The sequence below is a fragment of the Mustela putorius genome, unplaced genomic scaffold (assembly GCF_011764305.1).
Source record: "Mustela putorius furo isolate JIRA1106 unplaced genomic scaffold, ASM1176430v1.1 tig00000788_pilon_pilon_pilon, whole genome shotgun sequence".
Lineage (NCBI taxonomy): Eukaryota > Metazoa > Chordata > Mammalia > Carnivora > Mustelidae > Mustela > Mustela putorius.
In genome coordinates this window covers 10708607-10733261 of record NW_025421481.1, presented here as the reverse complement: position 1 = coordinate 10733261, position 24655 = coordinate 10708607, and the positions used below count along the sequence as shown (strand labels likewise).

The following is a 24655-nucleotide window of genomic DNA, read 5'->3' as shown; positions in this document are numbered from 1 at the left end:
TGGGGAAATCACATCTATTCCGTGTGCCCCAACACACCCCTGTGCAAAATGGTCATAACAGTATTTCCCTCACAGGATTAAGTGAGACGATTCAGTGAGAAAAGGTCACAGGAAAAGTGATGGGAAGCCAGTGGGGAATGGGGTGGCAGGAGGGGGTCAAAGGAAGCCCTGGAACTGGGGAGGACATGTGTCCTTGTAGGGACGCGGGATGCCAGGAGTCTTGCAAGAGGTCTCCATTGACTTGTTCAAGGCAGAGCAGGGGAGAGAGCTCAGGGAGCCCTCCTCTGAAAGCCAGACGGTGAAGCTTGACTGGAAACAGTGCTTCAAGCCTCAGTCGTCTGGCTGGCTTCTTCATCACCAAGGGTTTGACTGCCAGGTTCTGGCCTGAGCTCTTCCTCTTCCATGTGCTTGGTTAATGCCCGCTGATGGCAGACACTGATTATTTGGTGAGTGTGCTACTGCCGATGGAGGGCTGCTTGCTCTGGGAGGCGTCCGCGGAAGCAGAACGCACAAGCCTCCCGCATGAGCTGCTCAGAATGTGAGCAAGCGAGGGCGGCTATAAGGTTGGAGGCATCTCAGCCAGCATGAGAGGGCAAGCCCCGGTCGAGGAGTAAGTGCCCACAGCAGATGTTTGCAGACAGATGCGATCGGGATGCGCCAAACCCCAGGGAAAGCCTTCGAGCCATAGACGTGGCTCTGGTCCAGGGAAGGGAGTTCAAGAGCCGCCTCCCAACCAAGGTGCTCAGGGGTGTCTGTGCACCCACAGCTCTGCAAACCACAGCAAGCTGGCCGGAATGGCCGCAAGTTGTGATAACTAAAGGCCGCTTCCTTCCCTAGAACCTCTTACCACCAAAAAGCCTCCTCCCTGGCCAATGTACAAAATGTTCTGACATTTATTCTGGTTACCAAGGCTAATTGTTGTGTATTTTTCTTTAAATGACATTTATTTTCGGTTTGCTCAGAAAGGCAATTAAATAGGGATGTAAGCAAAGGTTAACCCTTCACCTCTACTCTAGGCATTAGCCAGCCGATGAGCATCAGTCTGACCTCCAGAAGCTTCAACATCAAAGAACCACCCGCTGAGGACTTGGGACTCTGTGCGCGTGTGTGCATGTGCGCGTCTGGGCACGCATGCAGCGGGGCAAGGACGCGTCGCCTGCGTTTTGCGCCCAATCCTGAGTGGAGCGATGTGTGTTTTCTTGGGAGTCTCATGTTGACTGTTAGAAAACACTGCCTCCTGTCTCCTGTCGCACTGCCATAAACTGAAACTTTAACTCTTTGGAAAGTACAGTGGATTCCGCAGACCGCTGACTGTCACTCTTGTGTCTCTTCCAAGGAGACGGTTGGAGAGCCATTCTATTTGCTGGTGACGACGTTGAACCAGAAAATAAACAAGGGTCCTGTGGATGTGATCACCTGCAAAGCCCTGTACACCCTGAACGAGGACTGGCTGCTGTGGCAGGTTCCGGAATTCAGTACCGTGGTATGTTGGCTGGGACGCCTTCCACCCCCCCACCCCGCCCTGGAACGGAGCCGGGCTGGGAGCTCGGCGTTCGGGGTGATGGGGGTTTTAACGGCAGTCACTTAAAACAAAATGACATGGTTCCTACTGCGGGAGGCCTCAGACGATGAGTTAATTAAAAACAGTAGTTGATAAAATATTAACACGTGTTCACATAATAGATTTTAATTACTTGGGTGGGGGGGAACTGTAATGATGCCTGGGGTACTCATCAATTTCCAAAGATTTTAATATCAGGAAAGCTTATAGCTTTCAGCATCGTCAAAGGAAATGCAAAGTACTCCCTATTCAGCGCTTATAATTGCAATCAGAATTTCTCAAACGGCTCTGCTCTGGAAGACAATGTGTGAAGATATATTTCAACCAAATTGAGGCCGTCTTATTTTAGAACGATAACACAAGACAAATTCCACTGTGTTCCCCGTGCAACATGACACCCTTACTTTATTTTCATGGATTAGTTACAAATGTTTGGTGTCACGCACTTAATGTTCTGTGATCTCATAGATATTTTTAGAGGAACGCTGTAAATCACTACAGGAAGACGGCTGCCTGGCTGCCGGAGGGTTTCACCCATTCGAGAACTTCTTTTCACCCATCCCCATCCCACCCCCAGCCTCTTCCCTTCCTAAAGGAAGAGAGAGCAGTTTCTTGCACATTCACGATTTGTAGAGACAGGGCCAAGTGTGACAAGTATCTCCAAAATTACTTGGGCATTTTCTGTTCGTAGGGACTGGGGAAAGAGATCGTTGTCATTCAGGTTGGTCTTTAGCTTTATGGAGACTCGGGCTTTTTCACAATCTCATTAGTGGAGGAGGAGGGAAGAAAGACAGTGGGGTTTGGGTATTACTCAGTAAGGGAGCTGAGTCTCCTGTGGCTTCGCTCTAGATGGTGAGACCTGTGGCATCATCCTGGAAGAATTCACTCCCTAATTGGGGAAGGCACCATGTCACTGTGGGCCGTGTTATGGTTATGCTCTCTGGTGGGACGATAGACCACAAATCAGCCGTGTCCAGTTCTAAGTCCCTGCCAGAGGTAGTTCACCCTCCACTGAAGATGGTACCGCGCTGGACTGCCGTCTGCAAGGCGGGAGCCTGAGTAGAGAGTTAACATTTCTCGATGTTCTGATTTTTGTTTATGTAACTGTCCCCGGCTGAGAGGCGGCGAGGAGCAGTGGTTATAAACCAGCACGCAGCGGAGGGCACAGACTCCGGTGTGTTTGTGATCTGCCTGCGCCCATCCGCGTGGTGTGGGGCAAGTTTCCAAACCTCCCGGTGCCTCAGTCTCCTCACCCGTAAAATGGGAAGGATGATCATAGTGCCAGTTTCATGGGGCCATCGCAGGGGTTAAGAACAGTGAATGTGGGGTATCTGGGTGGCTTTGTTGGTGAAGCACCTGCTTCGGCTCAGGTCATGATCCCTGGGTTCTGGGATCAAGTCCCCCCTCTCTCCCTGCTCAGCCGGGAGTCTGCTTCTCCCTCTCCTTCTGCTGCTCCCCCTGCTTGTTCTCTCTCTGGCTCACTCTCTTTCAAATAAATACAGTCTTCAAAAAAAAAAAAAAAAAAAAAAACATTGACTGCCATGGCTTTCTGTGTAAAGCTTTACTAAATAGTTCCAGCTCAGGTCATGATCTCAGGGTCCTGGGATTGAGCCCTGTGTCGGGCTCCATGCTGGGTGTGGAACTTGCTTGGGATTTTTTCTCTCTCTCTCTGCCTCTGCCCCTCCACCTGCTCTCATACATGCGTATGCTCTCTCTCACTCTCTCTTTTTCTATCTCTAAAATACATAAATAAATCTTTAAAAAAGAAAAAAGAGATGCCGATCCAGACAGACCAATGTCTGGGCCTTTTCTCAGGACTGTGAAATCAGAGCTGCTGGGGAAGAAGCCCAGGCAGACACAGGCGCAGGCATGACCAAGGCACAGCCTTCTTGGACAGAGCCCCCGGCTGTCTTGGAGAACAAAAGACAAATTTTGCCTCAGGACCTGTTGACATCCTTCTCAACCTAGGCCGGGGGAATGCAGGTCCCACCCCCAAAGATGTGTATGCTTTTCCTCTGAAACATTTTGGAAGCCCCATAGGGTCCCAAAGAGAAATATTTGCAAGGGTATGTAGGTTGGGGGGACCCAGCAGTAATTTCCTTTCATGAAAACGTAAACCCCTGAACCCCAACAGGAAGGAGAGGGAAGGAGGGGGCCAGACTGGAAGCGGGGGGGGGGGGGGGGAAGAACTCAAATGCCTGAAGCAACTTCTGAGGTTTGAGTCCTCTTTAATGCTTGACATGGCAACACTTTTTCCGCCTTTCATTTTGAAACATTGTTTATTTCACAGTCCATTAAGACCATGTGTTTCGGATTTGTTAACTCCCAGCTCCTCACCAAAATGTTTCTTGATGTTGAAGGGATTCCTGTGGACTCTTGGATTCTTTTTTCCTTTATAGTCCCTGGGGAAAAGGCTAATGGGAAATTAGGATTTTAGAAATCCAGATAAATCTTCCCTTACAAATTCAGATTTGCCAGTAGACAGAGACTAGAAAAGGGGTGGGCCACTGGTTTCTAGGGTCCTCGCTTTCAAAATGATTTTTAATGCTTTATTGTACCTGTCCCAACCTGACTGTTTCATGGTAGAGGGTTACCTTAGAAACTCCAGAGGAGGCACTGACCTGGGCGATGCTGGCGTGACAAAATGTTAGCAGAAGGTCAATATAAAAAAATTTAAGGTTTTTCATTTCCTTTCAGGCAAGTTCCCTCAGTCTTAAGCATCATATTATAGTTTTCTCCTTCCTCCTCTCTCCTCCCTCCTCCTCTCTCCTCCCTCCTCCCCCTATTTCCTCCTCCCCCTCCCCCTTTCTCCTCTCTCTCCCTCCTCCCTCTTCCCCCTCTTCCTCCTCCCTCTTTCTCTCTCACCTCCAAGGTAATCCCTCACCCCAGTCATGTATGCACAGTGGTTTGCGATCTTGATTTTCTTAAATTTGCCTGAGGTGGTTGATGTAATTGAAAACCAAGGTATGCTGAACAAACTCCATTCTGTGTGTGTGTGTGTGTGTGTGTGTGTGTGTGTAAATTCTTTCAAGGAAAAAGAAGTCAGAGAAAAAAATCGAGAGCCGTCACATAAGCAACTTGAAATGCCAGAGCTTGGTGCCATGACAGGGAGACATCTGGAAGAGGCTCCAACCTCCTGTGTGGCTCAGTGCTCAGCAACACAGCCCCTCACCCAGCCACCTGAAAGTTGGGTTTCACACCTCTAAGATTAGGATGTGTTCTCCCTGAGGTGTGGGGTGTTTTCTAGAACATGGAGACATTCTGCCAATTTCTTACCCATGAAATCATTATACTCACAAATAGGCTCAGAGCAGTAATCCTTCGTTCGGTGGGTTCTGGGAGGAGAATTCCTCTCTTTCCTCAAATCTGAGCAAAGCCCCGTAGAGTCACAGTCACACTTGCTCTAGCACGGCAAGAATCACTCTCCTCCCTCCGAGCCCTGCAGGGTGGCCCTCAGGGCAGAGTCTGTCCCTGCAGGCTCATCCCCCACTGTTGGAATGTTGGATGCCCCCGGGGAGGGCATCCTCCCCATGCATGGTGTGTGGGGGGACTCTGCCTTCCTCCACCAGCAGGGAATTCAGATAGGACGGTGGGAGAGGAGTAAGGCTTATTACCCTGTGGTTCTTCTCCCTTGGCAACATTCTAGGCAATGTTTGATTTCATGGCTGGTGACTCTGGAGCCCGTCTCCATGCGCACGTGTCCTGTGCCGCAAGGAGGATCTCGGAGCAGAGCCCCTGGAACTTTGGGAGCCAGGGAAGGCGCGAGCACTTCAGTTCTAGGAAAGCACACCACACGGAAGAAGGGACCTGGGCTTCACTTTCAAGAGGAGATGAAAAAACCCAATACCAATAACTCGTAGCAAGTGTGCTGAATTAGCAAGAGAAGGTTGACTTGTAATCAAAGTTAAGCGAGAAATGGTTTTTTGAACTCTTAAACCCAGGAAATGAGCCTGCCAATCTGCTGTATCTGAGAGATAGCATCTTGGCACCCTGGGGAACAGTGTTCTGACAAACACAGTATTGCCCTCCTTCTCATATCTGTGTGAAAGTCTTTAAGATGATTAGAAATTCTTAGAAAAAGTGCAGATACATGCCTGTAGAAATCTTCCCGCCTCCGCTGTGGTCCGTGACGGCTGATGCCAGCCTGCCCCCCCTGGGTCTTTTTCACCCGGTCGTTACATTTCGGGGACAGTCATGTTTAATAAACTGTTTCCTCTGTAACAGAGCCCTCGCTGTCTCTCGTGAGAGTTCCACGTCTCCAAGCTTGCTCTAACACAGCGGCTCTCCCCACTACTCCCCAGCTCCTTCTGTTCCATTTACTTTGTCCCTTTCAGAAGATCCATTATCCCCATAATTAAACAACCCACTGTCCCGATTAAGTCATTCTCTGTTACTTCAATTACATCCCATTGTTCATTAAATCCTGATGTTTGTACTTCAGCAGTCTTGTTTTTAATACTCCTAGCATTTGTGGAGAAACAGTGAAGTTAATTAACAATTCTTGGGCGTTTTTTTTTTTTCCTTTTTCTCTCTACCATAGTACAAATCATTTCCATTATGACTTGCAATAATACTGAAACCATTACTAACTTCGTAGTTACTGTTCTGAGCTTCCTGATCAAAGAAGTGAAACCACTTTTTTATAATCATTTTAGGTAAGTCATTCCCTAGTCGATGGCAAGCAGTGGAAAATGAAAAATTAACATTAAATGAGTGCTTGAAATGACTTTCCTCTTCATACTTTTTCTTCTCATACCCATAATCTTGGGATTAGGAAATAATTTAGTTACCTAAATACGAAAGTATTTAATTTTCTTCTTTATAGCTCAAATGTTACTTTATTACTTCATTGTTAAGGATCCTTATTTATACTTCTACTCCTCAGAGAATGGTAACTTTTATAGCACATCATGGTGGAGATAAAAGGCATTTTTTTCCATATGTTTTTTCTGACACTGTCAAAGTCAGCATTTCATTTGAAGGCTCCATTGTCTAGAGCAGGGATCAGCAAACAAGAGCCTGTGGGCCAAATGTGGCCCTGCTGTCTGTTGTTATAAATAAAGTTTTATTGAAACTCAGCCATGCACATTCATTTACTGTTGTCTATGGCTATTTCCCTGCTACAACTGAAAAGTCAACTAGTGGTAACAGAGACTGTACAGGCTGCAGAGTCTTAAATATTTACTATCTGGCCTTTTACAGGAAGTTTGCCAGCTCTTATTCTAGAGCCTGACATAAAAGAGAAAAAGGACTAGAATCTGCCCTCCCACTAAACCCTAAAACCCTGAAAGCCTTGGTCTCTTTCCTCTTTTTCTGGGGACACATCAGTGGAAATGCCTTACCACTCTCCATCAATGTGAAACTCATGGGAGTGCTTTGCCAAAAACCAAACCGTGACATATTCATATTAAGCCTAAAGTACTGAAACCAGTCATTCTGGGCTTAAGTAAGACAGATTCTTGCTTGATTCTATTGTGAACAAATGCTAGCAAATATAGAAATTCTGTGATAGAAACTCACATTTGAGGAAATTCTCTTCATTCACTTATTTTTTTTCTTCAAGGTGGCAAAGGCCTCCCTTCCTCATTGTTAGGCTGGAGGGGAAAACTCCTTGACCCAGAAAGCTTTGGGCTGTGTTGGGGGGAAAGGGGAAGGAGGGGAGCAGGGATGCAGGGCAGCCAAGAGCAGCATTAGAGGGGGTATGTGGTAGCCGTCCCAGGGCTGCCTACTCCAGCTTAAGGAAGACCTCAGCTTAGAAGCTTCTGGGACTTGGACTTGTAACTCTGGGCTCAGGCTACTTCTACTGAACCTCTGGAAGCGTGTTCTCTCTCACCCCAAACCCCTCTAAATCCAGTTGGTATAAGAACCAGATCTCTCTCTCTCTCTCTCTTTCTCTTTTTTTTTTTTTTTAAAGATTTTATTTATTTATTTGACAGAGAGCAAGAGAGCACAAGTTGGGGCATGGCGGGGGGCAGCAGGCGCAGAGTGGCAGAGGGAGGGGGGAAGCAGGCTCCCTGCTCAGCGGGCCTTGATCCCAGGACCCTGGGATCATGACCCCTGAGCCAAGGGAGACACTTCACCGACTAAGCCACCCAGGTGCCCCCAGACTTTTCTCTTGACCTTCATTTGGCTTTCAAATAAAATTATAAAAAGTATATTTTATAGGTTTTATTTAATGAAAGCAATTATTGACCTAAGACCTTTTGTAATAAAGTGGCTGGCTTGTAATAAATTTTTTTAGAAATTATTTTCTAGGTATTATAAGGCATTACAGAAAGGATGCAGCAACAGCCCTGCCCTTTCGAGCCAAGCCTGTGGCTGAGGAATTTATAAGGTAGCTGGGTCAGCCTCTCCCCACCGAAGTGTGCAAGAAGTTGAGGGAAATGCCTCTTCCCCTGCCTTTGATTCATCCCGCCAGCTCCCCACCCCAGCCTTATTTTTTTCTATTTTTTCTATTTCTAATTCTGTTTTTTTTTTTTTCTCCTTGCTACCTTAACCCACCAAGTTGTGTGAAGAAATGGTGGGCAGACCTTCTAGTGAACCCCGAATGTGCTTGTCCGTCTAGCTGCTGCATAGCTTAGTGCTGAGAGGCAGGGGTTTAGAGTCTGACTATCTTGGGTGTGAAGCCAAGCTCAACCACTTTACTGACGGGCTGTTAGTGACTTTGGGCAAGTCACCAAACCTCTCTAAACCTGTTTCTTCCACTATAAACAGGTGATCAGAAAACCTAACCCTGTAGGCTTATTATGAGGTCAGAAACTAATCTATGTGAGATGGCCGGCCACCACACCTCAGAGGAGTTTTCATCATTTATTTTTGACAGTTTTTCTTGTCTGGGCAGTTTTTGTTGTCCGCTGTAAGGTCTACTAAGCACAGTGTCCTCTCACCCTTCTTCCTGGTCACTGATTTATTGGTGATGGGTGATACAGGGAGTTGATCAGCTGAATCCACTGTCATTAAAACCTCATGTTACTGTTAAAGACGTTACCCGTAATCGGTGTTTATAGTCTGTGGCACACAACATCCCACCGGACAGGTGTGAACAGGAGACCACAGTGATGAATCTGACCAATGACCTACCTACACAGGCTGGTGTGTGACCCACTTACGGAAGAACCAAGTCCTTCCCATCTGGTCCTTTTTCTGGGTTCTGGGCCATGCGTCTTCCAAATACCCTTCTCTGGTCCTCAGGCCACCTCATGGTCTTAAGTGCTCTCTCACCCCCCACACAGCCTTCTTCCACATTCCAGACAGCAGGACATAAGTAGGGCTATAGAAAAGGGGACAGATGGTCACCAGCTGTCTTGTAAGGAAGCTTCCTAGAGGCCACCACAGGACACGTCCTCTTAATCCCATTGGCCAGCGTGCAGTCTCATGGCCATGCCGAGCTGCGACAGAGGCTGGGAAAGGTCCTCTTTCCTCTGGCTGAGTGTGAGCTCCAGAAAAATATCTGTGGGTGGTACTCGCACCAGCCCACGGGGTTCTCCAGACTGAGTGCTTTCCATGGGGTTCCAGGCCAAGCCAAGCTAGGGAGGTCAAGCCTCCTCTTCGAGGCTGTCTGCATCCAGCCTGCCTTCTCTGAGAGCATTTATCGAGAACCCCAGGCCCACCCGGACTGCCACTGGACGTTTATCACCTTGACTGGCCTTTGGGGTTTGCAGTTAAGAGGGTGGACATAGCCTAGTGATGACCCTCAGCAGCTCTGTGACCTTGGACACATTTCTGAGCATCTTTCTGTCTGTTTCTTCACCTGTCAAGTGAAGCTAATGATAGTGTCCACTTCACTGAGCAATTCTTCAATGCACAGAGCAGGAGTAAATGAATTAGCACAGCGTGTGGGACAAGTCCTAGTAATGGTTAATTGCTCGGCATGCTGTATGTGAGCGCTGTGATTATTAGAAACCTAAAACAGTGGTTTTTTTTTTCAGCTTTTGTTTCCATAAATAATAATGGAAACCCTCAGATGGCAGATGGTGATTTTGAAAGGGCAAACACAGTTCTTCAAGTCCTCCACCCTCCACTCTACTCAAAGGAAGTGGGATTTTTTTTTTTTTTAATCTAGACTTCCTGACCTAGTAGCCCAAATAGAGGATTGAAGCTTGCTACTCACCAGTCTAGCTAGAACTGAAGCCAGTTGTGTCATGGTCCAGAGGCCTCCTCGTGTACTGCTGCCTGTGCAGTTCCTTTCCAGACCCAATTCAAATGTCTCTTCTTCCATGAAGTCTTCCCTGATTTCTCTCCCTTTGAAAAACCTCCTCTAAGCTAGAGGTAATTCTCTCTGAACCCCTTAAGCACTCTACCTATACCTACTATTTTCTACCTGGTATTAGAATTCTTTGTATACATTCCACAGTTTTTCTGCCAGTCTTCAAATACTTCCCAGTCAGGATCACTGCTAGGTTTCTATTTTGTATATTCTGCAATGCCCTGTTCCCAATAGGTGAGCCAAATAGCTGGGTGTTAGTGAGTGAATTTAGCTACCTGAGCATCAACAATGAGCTCTGTCAGGTTGGATACATTCAGCTGTAAGTAAGAGAAAAACCAGAATAAGGGAATTGCATTCCAGTGCAGAAAGTTAGGAGATGAGCAGCCTAAGGCTGGTCCATCTGCTCATCAGGATCATCATCTTTATTATTTTTCTTTTTCTTTCTTGCTTTTTCTCTTTTTCTTTTTTTTTTTTAAACATCTTTATTTTTTTTTCAGTGTTCCAAGATTCATTGTTTATGCACCACATCCAGTGTTCCATGAATATGTGCCCTCCTTAGTACTCACCACTAACCCAACCCTCCACTCCCCTCCTCTTCAAAACCCTCAGTTTGTTTCTCAGAGTCCACAGTCTCTCGTGTTTCATCTCCCCCCTCTAATTTCCCCCAGTTCACTTTTCCTTTCCTTCTCCCATTGTCCTCCATATTATTCCTTATGCTCCACAAGTAAGTGAAACCATACAATAATTGGCTTTCTCTGCTTGAATTATTTCATCTCCTCCAGTCCTGTCCATGTTGGTACAAAAGTTGGGTATTCGTCCTTTCTGATGGAGGCATAATTCTCCATTGTATATATGGACCACATCTTCTTTATCCACTCATCTGCTGAAGAGCATCTTGGTTCTTTCCACAGTTTGGCGACTATGGACATTGCTACTATGAACATTGGGGTACAGATGGCCCTTCTTTTCACTACATCTGTATCTTTGGGGTAAATACCCAATAGTGTAATTGCAGGGTCATAGGATAACTTGATTTTTAATTTTTTGAGGAATCTCCACCCTATTTTCCAAAGTGGCTGCACCAACTTGCATTCCCACCAACAGTGTAAGAGGGTTCCCCTTTCTCCACATCCTCTCCAACACTTGTTGCTTACTGTCTTGTTGATTTTGGCCATTCTAACGGGTGTAAGGTGGTATCTCAATGTGCTTTTGATTTGCATCTCCCTGATGGCTAGTGATGATGAACACTTTTTCATGTGTCTGTTAGCCATTTGTGTGTTTTCTTTGGAGAAGTGTCTGTTCATGTCTTCTGCCCATTTTTTGACATGACTGTCTGTTTTTTGGGCATTGAGTTTGAGGAGTTCTTTATAGATCTTGGATATCAGCCCTTTGTAGTGTCATTTTGAATATCTTCTCCCATTCTGTGGGTTGCCTCTTTGTTTTGTTGACTGTTCCCTTTGCTGTACAGAAGCTTTTTATCATGATAAAGTCCCAAAAGTTCATTTTTGCTTTTGTTTCCTCTGCCTTTGGAGATATGTTTTGAAACAAGTTGCTATGGCCAGTGTCAGAAGAGGTTAATGCCTATGTTCGCCTCTAAGATTTTGATAGATTCCTGCCTCACATTGAGATCTTTCATCAATTTCGAGTTTAGCTTTGTGTCTGATGTGAGAGAATGGTCAAGTTTCATTCTTCTATACATAGTTGTCCAGTTTTCCCAGCATCGTTTATTGAAGAGACTCTCTTTTTTCCATTGGATATTTTTTCTTGCTTTGTTGCAGATTATTTGACCATAGAACTGAGGGTCCATATCTGGACTCTCTACTCTGTTCTACTGGTCTGTGTGTCTGTTTTTGTACCAGTACCATGCTGTCTGGATGATCACAGCTTTGTAGTAAAGCTTGAAATCAGGCAATGTGATGCCCCAGCTTTTTTTTTTTTTTTTCTTTTTGAACATTTCCTTAGCGATTCGGGGTCATTTCTGGTTCCATACAAATTTTAGGATTGTTTGTTCCAGCACTTTGAAGAATGCCAGTGGAATTTCGATTGGGATGGCATTGAAAGTATACATTGCTTTGGGCAGTATAGACATTTTAACAATGTTTATTCTTCCAATCCATGAGCATGGAATGTTTTTCCATCTTTTTGTGTCTTCTTCAATTTCTTTCATGAGTGTTCTGTAGTTCTTTGAGTACAGATCCTTTACCTCTTTGGTTAGGTTTATTCTGAATTCTATATGAGTTCTAGTAGTTTGGGGGTGAAGTCTTTTGGGTTTTCCATGTAAAGTATCATGTCATCTGCAAAGAGAGAAAGTTTGACATCTTCTTTGCCAATTTGAATACCTTTTATTTCTTTTGTTGTCTGATTGCTGTTGCTAGGACTTCTAGTATTATGTTGAACAATAGTGGTGAGAGTGGACATCCTTGCTGTGTTCCTGATCTCAAAAGGAAGGCTTTCAGTTTTTCCCCATTGAGAATGATATTCACTGTGGGTTTTTCATAGATAGATTTTATGAGTTTGAGGAATGTTCCTTCTACCCCATACTTTGAAGAGTTTTTGTTTGTTTGTTTGTTTACTTTAAATAGTTTTAATCAGGAATGAATGCTATATCTTGTCAAATGCTTTTTCTTCATCAATTGAGAGGACCATGTGGTTCTTTTCTCTTCTCTTATTGATTTGTTCTGTCACATTGATTGATATATGAATGTTGAACAACCATTGTATCCCAGGGATAAATCATCTGGGTCACTATCTCTGTGCTCCTCTTTGGCCTCCCACCTAATTACAAAATAGCTGCCACAGCTCCAAATACTACAGTTCCCTTCTGTTAGAGTAGAAACTCTTTCCCTTTCTATCTCATTGGCCAAAACTGGGTTAAACGACCATATACCACTAACCGTATCTGTTGTCTCAGCTTTGTTGATACATTTATGCCAAAGAAATAGGGAAAGCCAGAGCTATTCAGGGACAGATTTCTGGAGAAAAGACCAGCATAGATTTTCAAGCACTTTAGTCTTTTGTGAGTACTGAAGACCAATTGCCATCCTATAGATCTGGACCATGCTTAGTTTACAAAACATTTTCATCTTTTGAAAGGCAGGATCACCAAAGTTTTAAGAACCTGAAGCTTAAGTGCCTGCTTCTACCATTTTCTTGCTAGGTGATCTTGTGCAATTTCCTTAACTTCTCTGTGCCTCAGTTTGTCATCTGTAAAATGAAAATAATAGAATCTATGAGATAAGCTTTCTGAGATTCTTAAATACAAATACACAGACATAGTTTATAACAGTATTTGGCACACAGGAAGCACTCCTTAATTTGCTATTATTATGTCATTATTTGGTGGTCTTGTCACTCCTTTTAAATAGAAACAGTGAGAGTGTTGGCGTGCCTGGCTGGCTCAGTCGATACAGCATGTGACTCTATCTCAGGGTTGTGAGTTCAAGCCCCACAGTGGGTACAGAAGGAAAGAAGGAAGGAAAGGAAAAGAAAAAAGAAAAAGAAAGAAAAAAGAAAAGAGAAGAGAAAAGAAAAGAAAAAGAGAAAGAAAGGAAGGAAGAGAGTGTTAAGGCTCAGAGAAATTAGATGACTTACCCACACTCCCACAGTTAAGTAGCATAAGGGGATAATCCAGATGGTCTGATGCCTGTGCTCAGAGCTCTCAGCCCGTCTAGCCTCCCTTCTTGAATTTTCTATCAACACTGACTGAGGGGGATGCCCTTGCACCTAGTGGCTAAATACTGTTTCAAAGGTGATGCTGTAGTTTGTCAAACACACTGTGAATTACCCAAAAACAAGGACTATATCTTAAGGTCCCTCCTATACCCTGCCCCTAACACCGAGTAGGGCACAGGGAAGATTCTGGCTAAATGGGTTTGTAAGGGGAGAGATGGTGCTTCCATGGGGGAATCTTTCCCTGTGGAAATCAGAGCCCAGTGTGCACTCCCTGAGCCCCGGGGGTAGGGGTGGGGTGAAAAGGTGGGGCCCACTCGGGAGCCCCTGATGCCAGGTAAGGCATTAGGAAATTGCTGTTGGAACTAAGGTTTGCAGTATAAAAAAATCAATTTGTGTCTGAATTGACTCTCTGAATTCCCTGTGGCCTCTCTCAAATCCCATTTTACCTTTCTCCCACCCATCCAGCTATGGAGGTAGTGGCGGATTTACATTATTTTACATCCAGTTAAGATTTTTTTTCTCCTTTTGGTTATGTTTTTAAGTAGAACATTTATTGCCTCTAAAGGGGTGTTTTTGTTAAAGACAATTGTGCCCTTTAGGTAGTCACAGTGTTATTTCACAAATACCTATAAAACTATGAAACAAGCTGGGATCGCTGGAGCTCTGATTAAGAGGGGCTTTCCAGTTGTCTTTATCTTTGGAAGCCCCATGAAACAGTGTAACCACCCTCATTCCCTGGTGCGACAGCAGCATGCAGAGTTGTGGGGAGACAGGGACAGGTCTACTTGGACTGTGAGGGCAGGACCCGTGTTTCCGCCTCTAGAAGCCCCGTTTGTGGCGGGCGTTTCGCTCAGGACTTTGCTTCGAGCTTGTCCCAGAGGCCCAGGGTTCCTGGGCTGTGGGTGGAAGCAGGGGTGAGAGGGGACTGGGTGTGGGGAACCCCGTCGCTGAGTGGTTCACAGTGCCCACTCCTCGCTCTGCCACTTACGAGTTGTGTCTCCGGCAGGCGTTATTTGACCCCTCTATACCTCCAGTTCCTCACTCAAAAGTGGGGATAATATTACTTTAAAAAGTCAGTGGGGGTCAGAGGTTGGCAGGTGGCTCAGTCAGTTAAGCTCAGTCAGTTAAGCTGGTTCTTGATCCAGTTCAGGTCTTGAGCTCAGGTCATGAGTTCAAGCCCCACGCTGGGCTTGGAGCCTACTTTAAAAAAAAGGGGGAGGGGATAATAAGAACACAGCCCCCTAACTAGGATGTTGGGAAGATTAAAAGAAGTGTGTCTAGAATTGAAGTTGGCAGGGTGTCCATCAATGTGCTGAACCGGGAAGGCAAGGGAGAGGACTCTGGCACAGGAGTGGCCTCTGATTCCTTCTAGATGGTCCGCCCAGCCCTTGGCCTCCTGCCACCACACCCTGCCTTCCGTCCTGTCCTGTAGGTCTGCGGAGTTCAGACCCCACAGCCTCAGAGTGTTTATCGTGTAGTTGGGACTGGACCGAAGTGGACTGTGTGTAATTGTCAGCAGGAGTGTAGAAGCAAGGTGCGAAGGCCTTGACAAGAACCCTCCCAGGGTTTGCCGTCCCCTCTCCCATGACCCTGGTCCTTCTGTCATCGCATTTCCCAAGGGCTCGCCAGCCAGACCCCGTGCTCTGTGCCCCGAGGTTAATTTAGTTGCCAGTCCCAGAGCCCGGGGCAGTTGCCATTGTGACTCCCACTGGGTAGCAGGGAAAACTGAGCGGAAAACTGACGGAAAACTCCGTCCCCAGAGCGGGTGGTTCCCCTGTTCGCAGGCAACACGATCCTTGCCCTGCTGGACACAGAGCATGGAGTCTGAGCCCTGGCTGCTCGGCTTCAGCGGGCTCTCTGCGTCTCCTTGTGGCGGCACATGACACTAGCTATAGTAAATGTTCTGAGAAGTGACGCGAGACCGTCGCTCACCGCTGTCCTCGTCATCCTCAGCATCAGTGTCCAGCCCGTCCCAGCAGCCTGTCCCTGTGCCAAGCGAGCGACAGGCATCATCTCATTTAATCTCTGTCACAACACTAGAAGGCCCACGGTGTTACTATACCCATTTGAAAGTTGAGTGAACCCCAAGGATCCCCGATTTCCCCTTAATTGTGTTTTCATTTTTTTTTTTTTTAACATTTCCAGTAATCATTTTACATTCCATCATGGCAACCAGGTTCAACAATGTTAAATGACTGGGAATTTCACACCAGATTCTCGATTCTGCCATCTCCAAGGTGCCTTCAGATCCAAACTGTGTGCTATGCTAATTACAGGAACACTCCCAGCCTTTCTCTGAGTGGGATCCCTCCCAGCCCCCTGAGGAGCTGCAGTAGGGAAACTTGGTTGTGTTACGTGAGTCGGTTCTCAAAGTAAACCTGAAAGGCTCCCTAGTTCTGTGTTTTCACACGTTCACCAAGGCCTTCCATCCCCCAGGTGTCCCATTCTGAGGGTTTGATATACTGGGAGAGCGTTAACTGAGGAAGTGTTAAGTAACGGGCGTTGAGAGGTAAAATAAAGCACGTGAGACTAGTAGTGCTGGGTGAGGGCCTCAGGGGGGTTTAATGAAGACTCGGGAAGCTGACTGAGGATGTCCAAGTGAAGGGGGCGATAAATGTTCTTGTCATTAATACGCACATTGAAAAGTGACCTCTTCCAGCAGGATCAATATGGGGACCTCCTGACCTTTCTTGTCACCTGGAACTTCACTTCTGGGACTCCGTGGTCCTGTTAATAAAAACAATAATCACCAGCCTGCCCTCATCTACTGTGGAACATTTTCCTTTTTTTTTTTCCTTTTGGAGGGGGAGGATGAAATTAGAAGTCACGACTTCTAGAATATTTATGGGTATATATGTTTTACTCTCGGATATATTTATTCAATACTGGTTCTGTAATGAGAGTTTTCACTTTTCTGTTTTCCTTTCCATTATCCCTGAAAAGAATGGGTTACGGGGAAGAGATTAACGTAGTATAATGCGACACAGTGTTTGCTAAGGTGCCGTCAGAGGTATTAGTAGGACTCGCCAAGGTTTGTGTCTTTTATGAATGCCTTTCAGATGGCAATTATCTAATAGACTGGGAAACCTGTTTGTGTTCTTGCAGGCATTAAACGTTGTCTTTGAAAAGATCCCGGAAAATGAGAGTGCAGATGTCTGTCGGAACATTTCAGTCAATGTTCTTGATTGTGACACCATAGGCCAAGCCAAAGAAAAGATCTTCCAGGCTTTCCTAAGCAAAAATGGCTCTCCTTATGGACTTCAGCTGAACGAAATTGGCCTGGGTAAGGCAATGAGGGAGTTATTTTGCCCCCACCCCCGGGTGCACGTCTCCCCCACTATCTCCCCCTTCCTCCCCGCCCACCGCCCACAAGCCTCGGCGGATGGAAGCTTACTCCCCCAGACCGCTCCCAGCGGGCACCTCTGGGGGCCCGGAGCCTGCACGGCTCCCCCACGAGCAGCATGAGTCCTCCTAGGAAGCATTATCCTTCAAAGACGCTGGTTTTTTTAAAAAAACATTATGTTTGTAAATCAGATTCATGAGATTGCTCGCCCCAAGACAGAATGGATTCACCTTGCATCGGGAAGTACAGAAAGGCGGGCACCCCGCGCCCGCTCTCTGTGTTGCGTTTTGCACTGGCGTTTGATTTGTTGGTTGTGACACCGAGCGGGTCATTAGCGGGTGGCTCAGACCCTGGGGTTGACTCCCGCGCCCTGGAAAGGTCCTCCTCCTCGCTGCCCGTTGCATCCTGCATCAAGCGTGGTCTGCGTCCTGCCCCCCAGCCCGGAGCAGCGTCTGCTGCGAATTCTTTCTGGGGCTCTAGCTGTACACTTCGGAGGCAAGCGTCCGCATGAGCGAGCTAACCGGGCTCCGCTGCACTCAAATGTTCGTCAACATTTTCAAGTTGAGCTCCCCGCGGCCCTCCCCAGAGACCGCCGCGTGGATTTTATAGCAGATAATGGGACAGGAAAGAAGAGTAAAATCACAGCGGTGACAGACAGCGTAACCAGGTTCATCTCCCCTCGAGGTACGGCTGTAGCCTCGGTGAAGCAGGCAACTGAAGTCGTCCCGCCCGACCCTCCAAGGCCAAACCTCCCACCAAATGGCCATTGAGAGCAGCCAGGGGGCGGGGCCTGGCAGGTGCAAGGAGCCGTACAGGTGTGTGGCAGCTGTGTGACGTGGCTTCAGAGAGAGGGGCCTCTCTTCTGCCTCTCTTCTGTGTCCTGTGGGTGGCCTGTCAGATGCTTGAAGGCCACTGTAGCTCACCTGGTTAGCGGCCGGGTCAAAGAGGCAGACCCAGATGGGAGACTGTGGTCAACCTTACTAGAAGCATCAACCTCTTGCAGCAGCCTCCCTCTGGCCAGTGTGTGGTTCTGGCCGCCAGGAGCTGGGTGCGGGGAGCCGACAGCCACAGGGAGGACAGCCTGGTGGCCTCAGTCCTGTCACCGAGGAGTCCGCGGCAGCACCCTCTCGCCGTGCCCTGAGCCCACCAGTTCCTCCTGATAGGGCAAGGCAGGGAGCAGAGCAAGTCAACTAGAAGCTTCACGTTGTAGCCTGATGAGAAGTGGAGGCACAGCCTCCCAGCCTGCCAGGCTTCCGCTCTCATGATGATCTTGTGGGCCACCTCGGGTTGGCCTGGGGAACTAAGGCGAACCTTCAGAACCAGCCTTACAGTTGTACTAGAATCCGATCCCAGAGCAGTTGTGGTGGGACGGCCTCTAGCAGAAGCTCACAAACTCAGAGGCCCAGAGGGGCAACCACTGTATTGGTCCACTTAGGACACCAGGAAATGGGACCCACCTTCATTGGCGGAGGACTCCGCATCGAAGGGGCCAGGTCCCACTTACCCTCAGCCAATAGTTGCATGTGGGTCTTTGGGGGTCAGTGTTAGCAGATGACCCCATTTTTTTTTTTAAAGAGAACTCAGTCTGAATTTTTATGAGCCATCTCCTGATCATTGACTGTTGGTGTTGAATTGACATTAGTAATAAGTGAAACACTGTGAAGGTTCACAAAAGAAAATACACATCAGTGGGCCACATTCTGGCCCTAGGGCACAAGTGGGAAACCTCCATGAAAGAGCTTGAGACCTGTGGCTTGGGGTGTTAGCCCACCATTCCCACCCCCACGCAGGGATGGACAGGAGACTGGCCCCAACGCACCTGCTTGGGAACATACAAATTTGGTGTTAGAATTTTCTGCAGAGCTTCATCTCTCTAAGGATACATTATTTTGTTTTCATTGGCTTTACTTCCAGGCTTAGCCTCAGAGTATAAGCTTCAGGGAAACATTGTCTTAAAAGTCAAAGCCCTAAACACAAAACAAAAACAAAACAAAACTCGGGCTCCCTGTCTGGCTGAGATATCACCGAACCTTCAAACTAATATTAACCACTTTATTTAAGCTGTATCCATAAATAATAATTGCTACTGTTATTACAGAGGAACATTTAAACTTTCTCACTATAATGTCAGAGAACAAAATAGACTTTTTTGTTTTCCTTCCCAGAGCTACAAGTGGGAACACGACAGAAAGAGCTGCTGGATATTGATAGTTCGTCTGTGATTCTCGAAGATGGAATAACCAAGCTAAATACCATCGGCCACTACGAGGTAAGAGCAGGGCTGAGACCCTGACATCTTCCCCGAGCCCCGTCCTGACTGGATTAGATCATCTCCAGGTAATACCATGGAAATTCTTTTTTTTTTTAAATTACACAACTCCCACCATTTTCTGGCATAGTTTGCTGATTGTGTCCTTCATTGCTCATTCGGAAGCTCCCAGGAACCCCCGTCTGTCGTGGCCTGTGGTTCCCCCAGCATCCTCCTCTGCCAGGCCGTCGATTTTCTTTTGACGGATCGCTTTCCATCCTGCAGTTTGGATGGGAAACCTCGCCTCACGGCTGTCCACAATGTTCACAGAACCTTGTAACCTTTGTGTACTGTCCCCCCCCACCCCCACCCCCGAGGAAGTTCGACATTTCTTGTTTGTTTACAGTCCTCAGTCAAACCTCCTGGGGCCCATGACCCACATGCTGGCTGAGTGCCAAGGTGGGTATGGGGTGCACGTGCCCTCTCAGAGAGCTGTGTGCCAGAGAAGCCTATCTAGAAAAAGAGAAAGGAGGCAGGGAAGGTTCCTGAACACGCTGGGACGGTGGGGATTATTCAGCCACATTACCCAGGTCTTTGTGGACTGTCGGCTCTGTGCCCAGTGCTGGGCTTGCAGGTTCCTGACCTCGAGGAGCCTGCTGCCTCAAGGACGGGGAAGAGGGGACGGAGACAAGGAAGGAGGCAACATGTACGGTGAGACGGGGCTGTGGCTTGGAGCATCAGAGAAAGCTTCCTGGAGGGAAGCTATGACTCAGCAGAGACCTGAAGGCAGAGGAGGACTTAACTGGGCTGGGGTGGGGCGCCTGCATACCCCACAGTTCTTCCACAGAAAGACTGCTCAACTCTCTAAAACTCGAGAGGTGTGAGGGTGGCCATGAGAGCCAACAGCAGCCAACGCGATGGAGGCCTCACCGTGCCAGACGCTGTCCTCCGCCCTGCCCCTCCTTTTTGCTTACTCCATCCTTTATATAGCAGACCTCTGAGGTGGGGGCTGTTATTAACCCTCTTTACAGATGGGTACACTGAGGCACAGGGAGGTTTACCAGCAGCTAGCCAGCGGCGGAGCCAAGATTTGGACCAAGAGAGTTGGGCCCCAGGGTTCACCACAGCCTGTCAAGGCGGAAGGCAGAGAAGTGGGGTGGGAAGCCATGGGTGGGGAGAGGGGGACCTATTGTGCGGCTCTGTCAGCTTCTTCAGGAATTTGACTTTTGTCCCCAAAGAAGCCACTGGAGGATCTTGAGGGATTTGTGTCTCAGAAATGCCTGCGGCTGTGTGTGGAACATGGGTAGGAGGTACAAACCTGGTAACAGGGGGGCCCTTGGAAGCTGCCACGAGAAGAATTTCAGGTGAGGATTGATGACGTAGTGGCTGTTGAGATGGAGACGAGCAGAGGGACTCAGAGATGGGAAGGGGATGGAGAGCTTCTGGGTGATGGAAGGTCAAGATGGCGCTCAGGGATGGCGGCGAGCAGAGGCCCCGACGCAGGAGCTCTTCCGGCGGTAAAGGAGGGCAGGAGCAGCTTCCCAGACCTCTTGGAAAGTTGGCGCCTCCTGTCTTTCGAAGTCACAGGAACACGTGGTTGGCACAGGAAGGCCTATGGAGCCTGCGGGCTGCCCCCTCCCCCCGTAGGAAGAAGAGACTGTTCCTGAGAGAGCAGTGGACAGAGGACCCCTCTCCCTTGGGCCCTCCGGCTGAGTGGTTCTCAGAGCCAGTTTGGGAAGAGCTGCTTGGGGTGACCCCTGGCTGGGTGCTGTCCCCAGAGCCTTTGCTGGAGAGCACCTGGCAGAGAGAGCTACAGAGCCACAGCTTGCTTCTGGACTCGCCCTGCTGTCCTCTTGCCAAGAGCTCTTGGCTGGTGGAGTTGGTGAAACTCCCCAGGGGACTTTCCTGCCACGCGCGCAGCACTGCGAGACACACTGCTGGGGGTGGGGGATGGGTGTTGTTTTAACGGAGAGGAGGTGGTTAGATCGGGGCGGCTGCTCTGCAAGTAGAAGTCCTTAGAGACGGGCTGAGTATGGCTTCAGTCTGATGTTCAGTGAAGCCTGGGAGCCATCTCCTTCCTTGCCTGTGTCCGAGCAGTGAGTGTGTGTCTGGCCAGTCTGGAAGGAACCCCATCACCGACGCCCTCCTTTGATGTTCTTGACTAGGGTGCTTGCCTTCTCAGCTGTGCGGGGGTTGGGGGGGGCAGCCTGGACAGGCTTCTTGGCGTCCCCCAGCAACCCTAGCTAGGGCACAAGGTGTGCCACAAAGGAAGGGGTTTGGGGCCGGGGGGAAGGCAGGACTAGACTCTCCAGTAGCGAAAGGGAAGAGCCACCATAGCTGTCTGGAAGGCCAGGGGAAGGCTGTCAGGAGAGATAGGACATCAGTCTTCACTGGAGACATCGGCTGTGCTAGACACCTATCTGCTTAAGGATGATAATGAAATTAATCCGGCCTGTAGTCACTTCCCGTCCAAATGATTTATTGGCTTCATACCCTAGCGTTGCCACATGGTGGTAATAAATGACAAGACTAGGACACAAGGGTTTAAAGGATTCTCCTTATGTTTAAAAAGCTAAGCCGTAAGGCAAATAAACTCAGAGAGCTTGAAGGAAACTGGGGAGGTCATCGGCCCTGTGCTCTCTACGCATGGACCATCTCAAATGCCCTGTTTTTCAAAGACTGCTCAGAAAAAAGTATCCTCCATCACCCTTGGCCGCCTAAATCTGTACTCTGTTTAGTAGTTTCCCCGCAGATTTAAAATCTGGAGTAATTTGACAGGGGTAGGCTGACGCTTACTTTTGCCCTTTCGTTAAAAAATTTTCTCCTAGAGCTGGCTTTTCCCTCCAAAGAGACAAGATGCTAATTACCACTCTTATTCATTTACTAAAGTACCCTAGTTTGAGTCACTGTAAGTGCTTGAAAGCAAAAAACTATATTTCATTTAAAAATAGGGTCTAACTCAGAATTTTAAGTGATTCAGACTCATCTCCCTCCAATTAGCCCAAATTAGTTAGGTTTTAAAGTTAATCTTTAGTGACGGCCAGTTCCTCCTCCTATCTAAACAAAGTCCTGTTGCTGGAGTGGGAGCCTGTTTCTTCTTGCCTCTTCTGTCCTTAGGGCAAATAGAGTGTAGCTGGTCTCTGAATGATTTACTGTCCAAATATTTGAAGAACAGGTTTCTGGAGGGGATCTGAAGACACGGCAAAAATACAGCATCTCGTGGGCCAGATGCAATCTCCACAACCCTGTTGCTGGCCGTGCTCTGTCCTCTGTAGTAAGGCGTCCTCGCCAACCCCAGACATGCGCAGGATTGCTTTCTACAGGGACCACAGCACTGTTTGCATGCATGAGCACTGATCACATTCATGACGGCGAAGGTGCTCTTCTGACCCTCCTTTTCCATCAGATGAGAGCAGAGGAGGGCCAATGTCTGCTGAGGTCTCATTCTGTACCATGCAAACAAGGGGTAAAACCAGCATCTCTACAAACACACTAAACCAGAGGCATCTTTCTCCCCTATAATTACATCTTCCCCAAGCGGTTCCTTAACTGGCCGTCGCTGTGTGTCATTTACAATGAAGGAAACTTCGGTGTGTTCCGGAGCTGAGGAGTTGGGGGGGGGGTGTCTCTGGGTCCAGGCTCTCTCTTCCCCTCCCCTCTACCCCCATGTGACATTTCACTGGATAGTGTCACGGCCCTCACACCCTGCGAGAGGGTGGTATCGAGGGTGCAGAACAGGTGTTGTGTCCGGCAGGAAATGTTCTCTGAACATCGCACGTCTCATTCTGAGCTGCGAGAGTCTGAGGGCAGAAAAGACGACTAACCACTCGTGGTGTTGAAGAATATTCTCACAACAGTCCTGTGCTAATGCCACTGCGGTCTCTGCTAATGCCACAATTGTCATTCAGATGACATTTAAAGCTCATGGAATGTTCCAAAGTGTCTGCCAGGTAAAGTCAGGGGTCCTTCCAGTCAGGTGTGTCATCCGTGACACTGTGGTAAAGGGATTTGACTAAAGGTCTCTCATAGTGTGGGTGACTTCAGAGATTGATTTGTTTATTTATTTAACATGAGGGGAGCGCTTCTTGCCCACTGGGCACTGTTCCAGCAGCTCTTACAAACGGCAACTGTTTTAGTCCTCGCTACAGCCTGGCAAGGAAGATCCTGTCATTCCCATGTCAGGGCACAGGGAGGCTGAGGAACTTGACCAAGTTCACATAGCTCTTCTCATGGGTACTCCAAGGCTAGAAGCCGATGCAAGAGGAATCATTTGCACCCTGTCCTTGCTTGGAAGCAGGCTTGTAGCCTGTGGCCCCAGCCTCGAAGGCAGCCTTGGCTAGGAAACTGGACCGCGTCATGAGAGATGCTGGTAGTTACTGTCTCTGATGTCAAAGTCAAGAAGGTAACATCTCTTAAAATCTTCTGACAGACCTCGTGTCAGTGAGTTTATCAAATCTTCTGACAGACCTTGTGTCAGTGAGTTTATTAGAATGGTGCCTTATTTCTAATCCTACCTTAGTATCATTAAAGGCCAGCAGTCCTTGGAGAGCACAGTGGTTGCCTCCCTCAGATAGGAAGCCTCTTTCAGGCATCAAAGAGCTCACAACTCCAGCCCGAGAAAAGCAGGGGAGTACTTAGGTTCCCAAACTCAGGCACCCTCTTGGAGGCCAAGCTCACTCCCAGAGGATGAGGTTAGGGTTCTCTCTGATAATCCTCAGAGGGAGTTTGCTACTGGCCCAGGCTTAATTCCAAGTACCAAAGAAGAAGCAGGAGCCCTACTGGCATTTTAACTAGTTGCAAGAAAATCCTTTAGCATTCTGTCCTGGGTGTCAAAAACCACGTGTGTGATTTGTATGTTGAGAATTTTCTGGTGGGTCCTTTCTAAACACTCTGATGAGTCCTGAGCCTCCTTTGCTCATGGACTGAACAAGGTTATCCCTTTGGCCCTGAGAAATTAGATTCCTTTCTCATTTGCCTCCAGCCTTGGGATGTCAGTGGGAAGAGCCAAAGCAGTAGACGGGGAGAACAGAATTGATGAGTGGTTGCAGGGGCAACACTAGTTGAATAGATCTCTGTTTTCCATAGAATATCATTTTAGGAATGAGAGATACCAGTATGGGTTTCCACATGGTGATTTGTATTGATTATTGTGTTTTCAATTTTTTTTCTTTAAGAAAAAAAGTATCACAAAATTTCATAATTTTCCATAAAATTCTTAGGCTAAAATTCTCGCTTTTCTCTTAGGCTAAACAATATGAAATGGTCAATATTTGACCGTTTTTACCTACAAAAATGGCAGATCTGTAAGGTTAAATCCAAGTTCAACCTTATATATCTAGAAAATCTATTTTTATGGAATTTTCTTCAACTTAGGCTTCAGAGAAATATTTTACAACAAGAAAACCTTCATTGCACATGCTTTGGAGGATGTGTACCTTCTGTTTATTTCGGGAGTGACTTGAAATTGTTGAAATGAGTCCTTTTAGCCCTGTGTGGTCATAATTCCTAATGCTGCTGCCGGAGGAGTCTCTAGTTTCCTCCACCCTGTTCCAACATGGGCCAGTCATCACCGAAGGGGTAGAGCCTTCTTGTCTCATTGAATCCTGGAGCACTGTGAGGCTGGAG

The 24655-nt window shown here is 47.6% G+C and overlaps 1 protein-coding gene across 1 annotated transcript in view; it reads left to right on the top strand.

Annotated features, from left to right (window-relative positions):
- Positions 1–24655, top strand: part of PLXNC1 (plexin C1) — a 143214-nt gene that overhangs the window by 101596 nt on the left and 16963 nt on the right. Inside the window, exons 21-23 of the mRNA XM_045084841.1 lie at positions 1337–1483; positions 16545–16722; positions 18948–19051. Of these exons, the coding sequence (XP_044940776.1) occupies positions 1337–1483; positions 16545–16722; positions 18948–19051 (429 nt within the window). The remainder of the gene's footprint in view (positions 1–1336; positions 1484–16544; positions 16723–18947; positions 19052–24655) is intronic.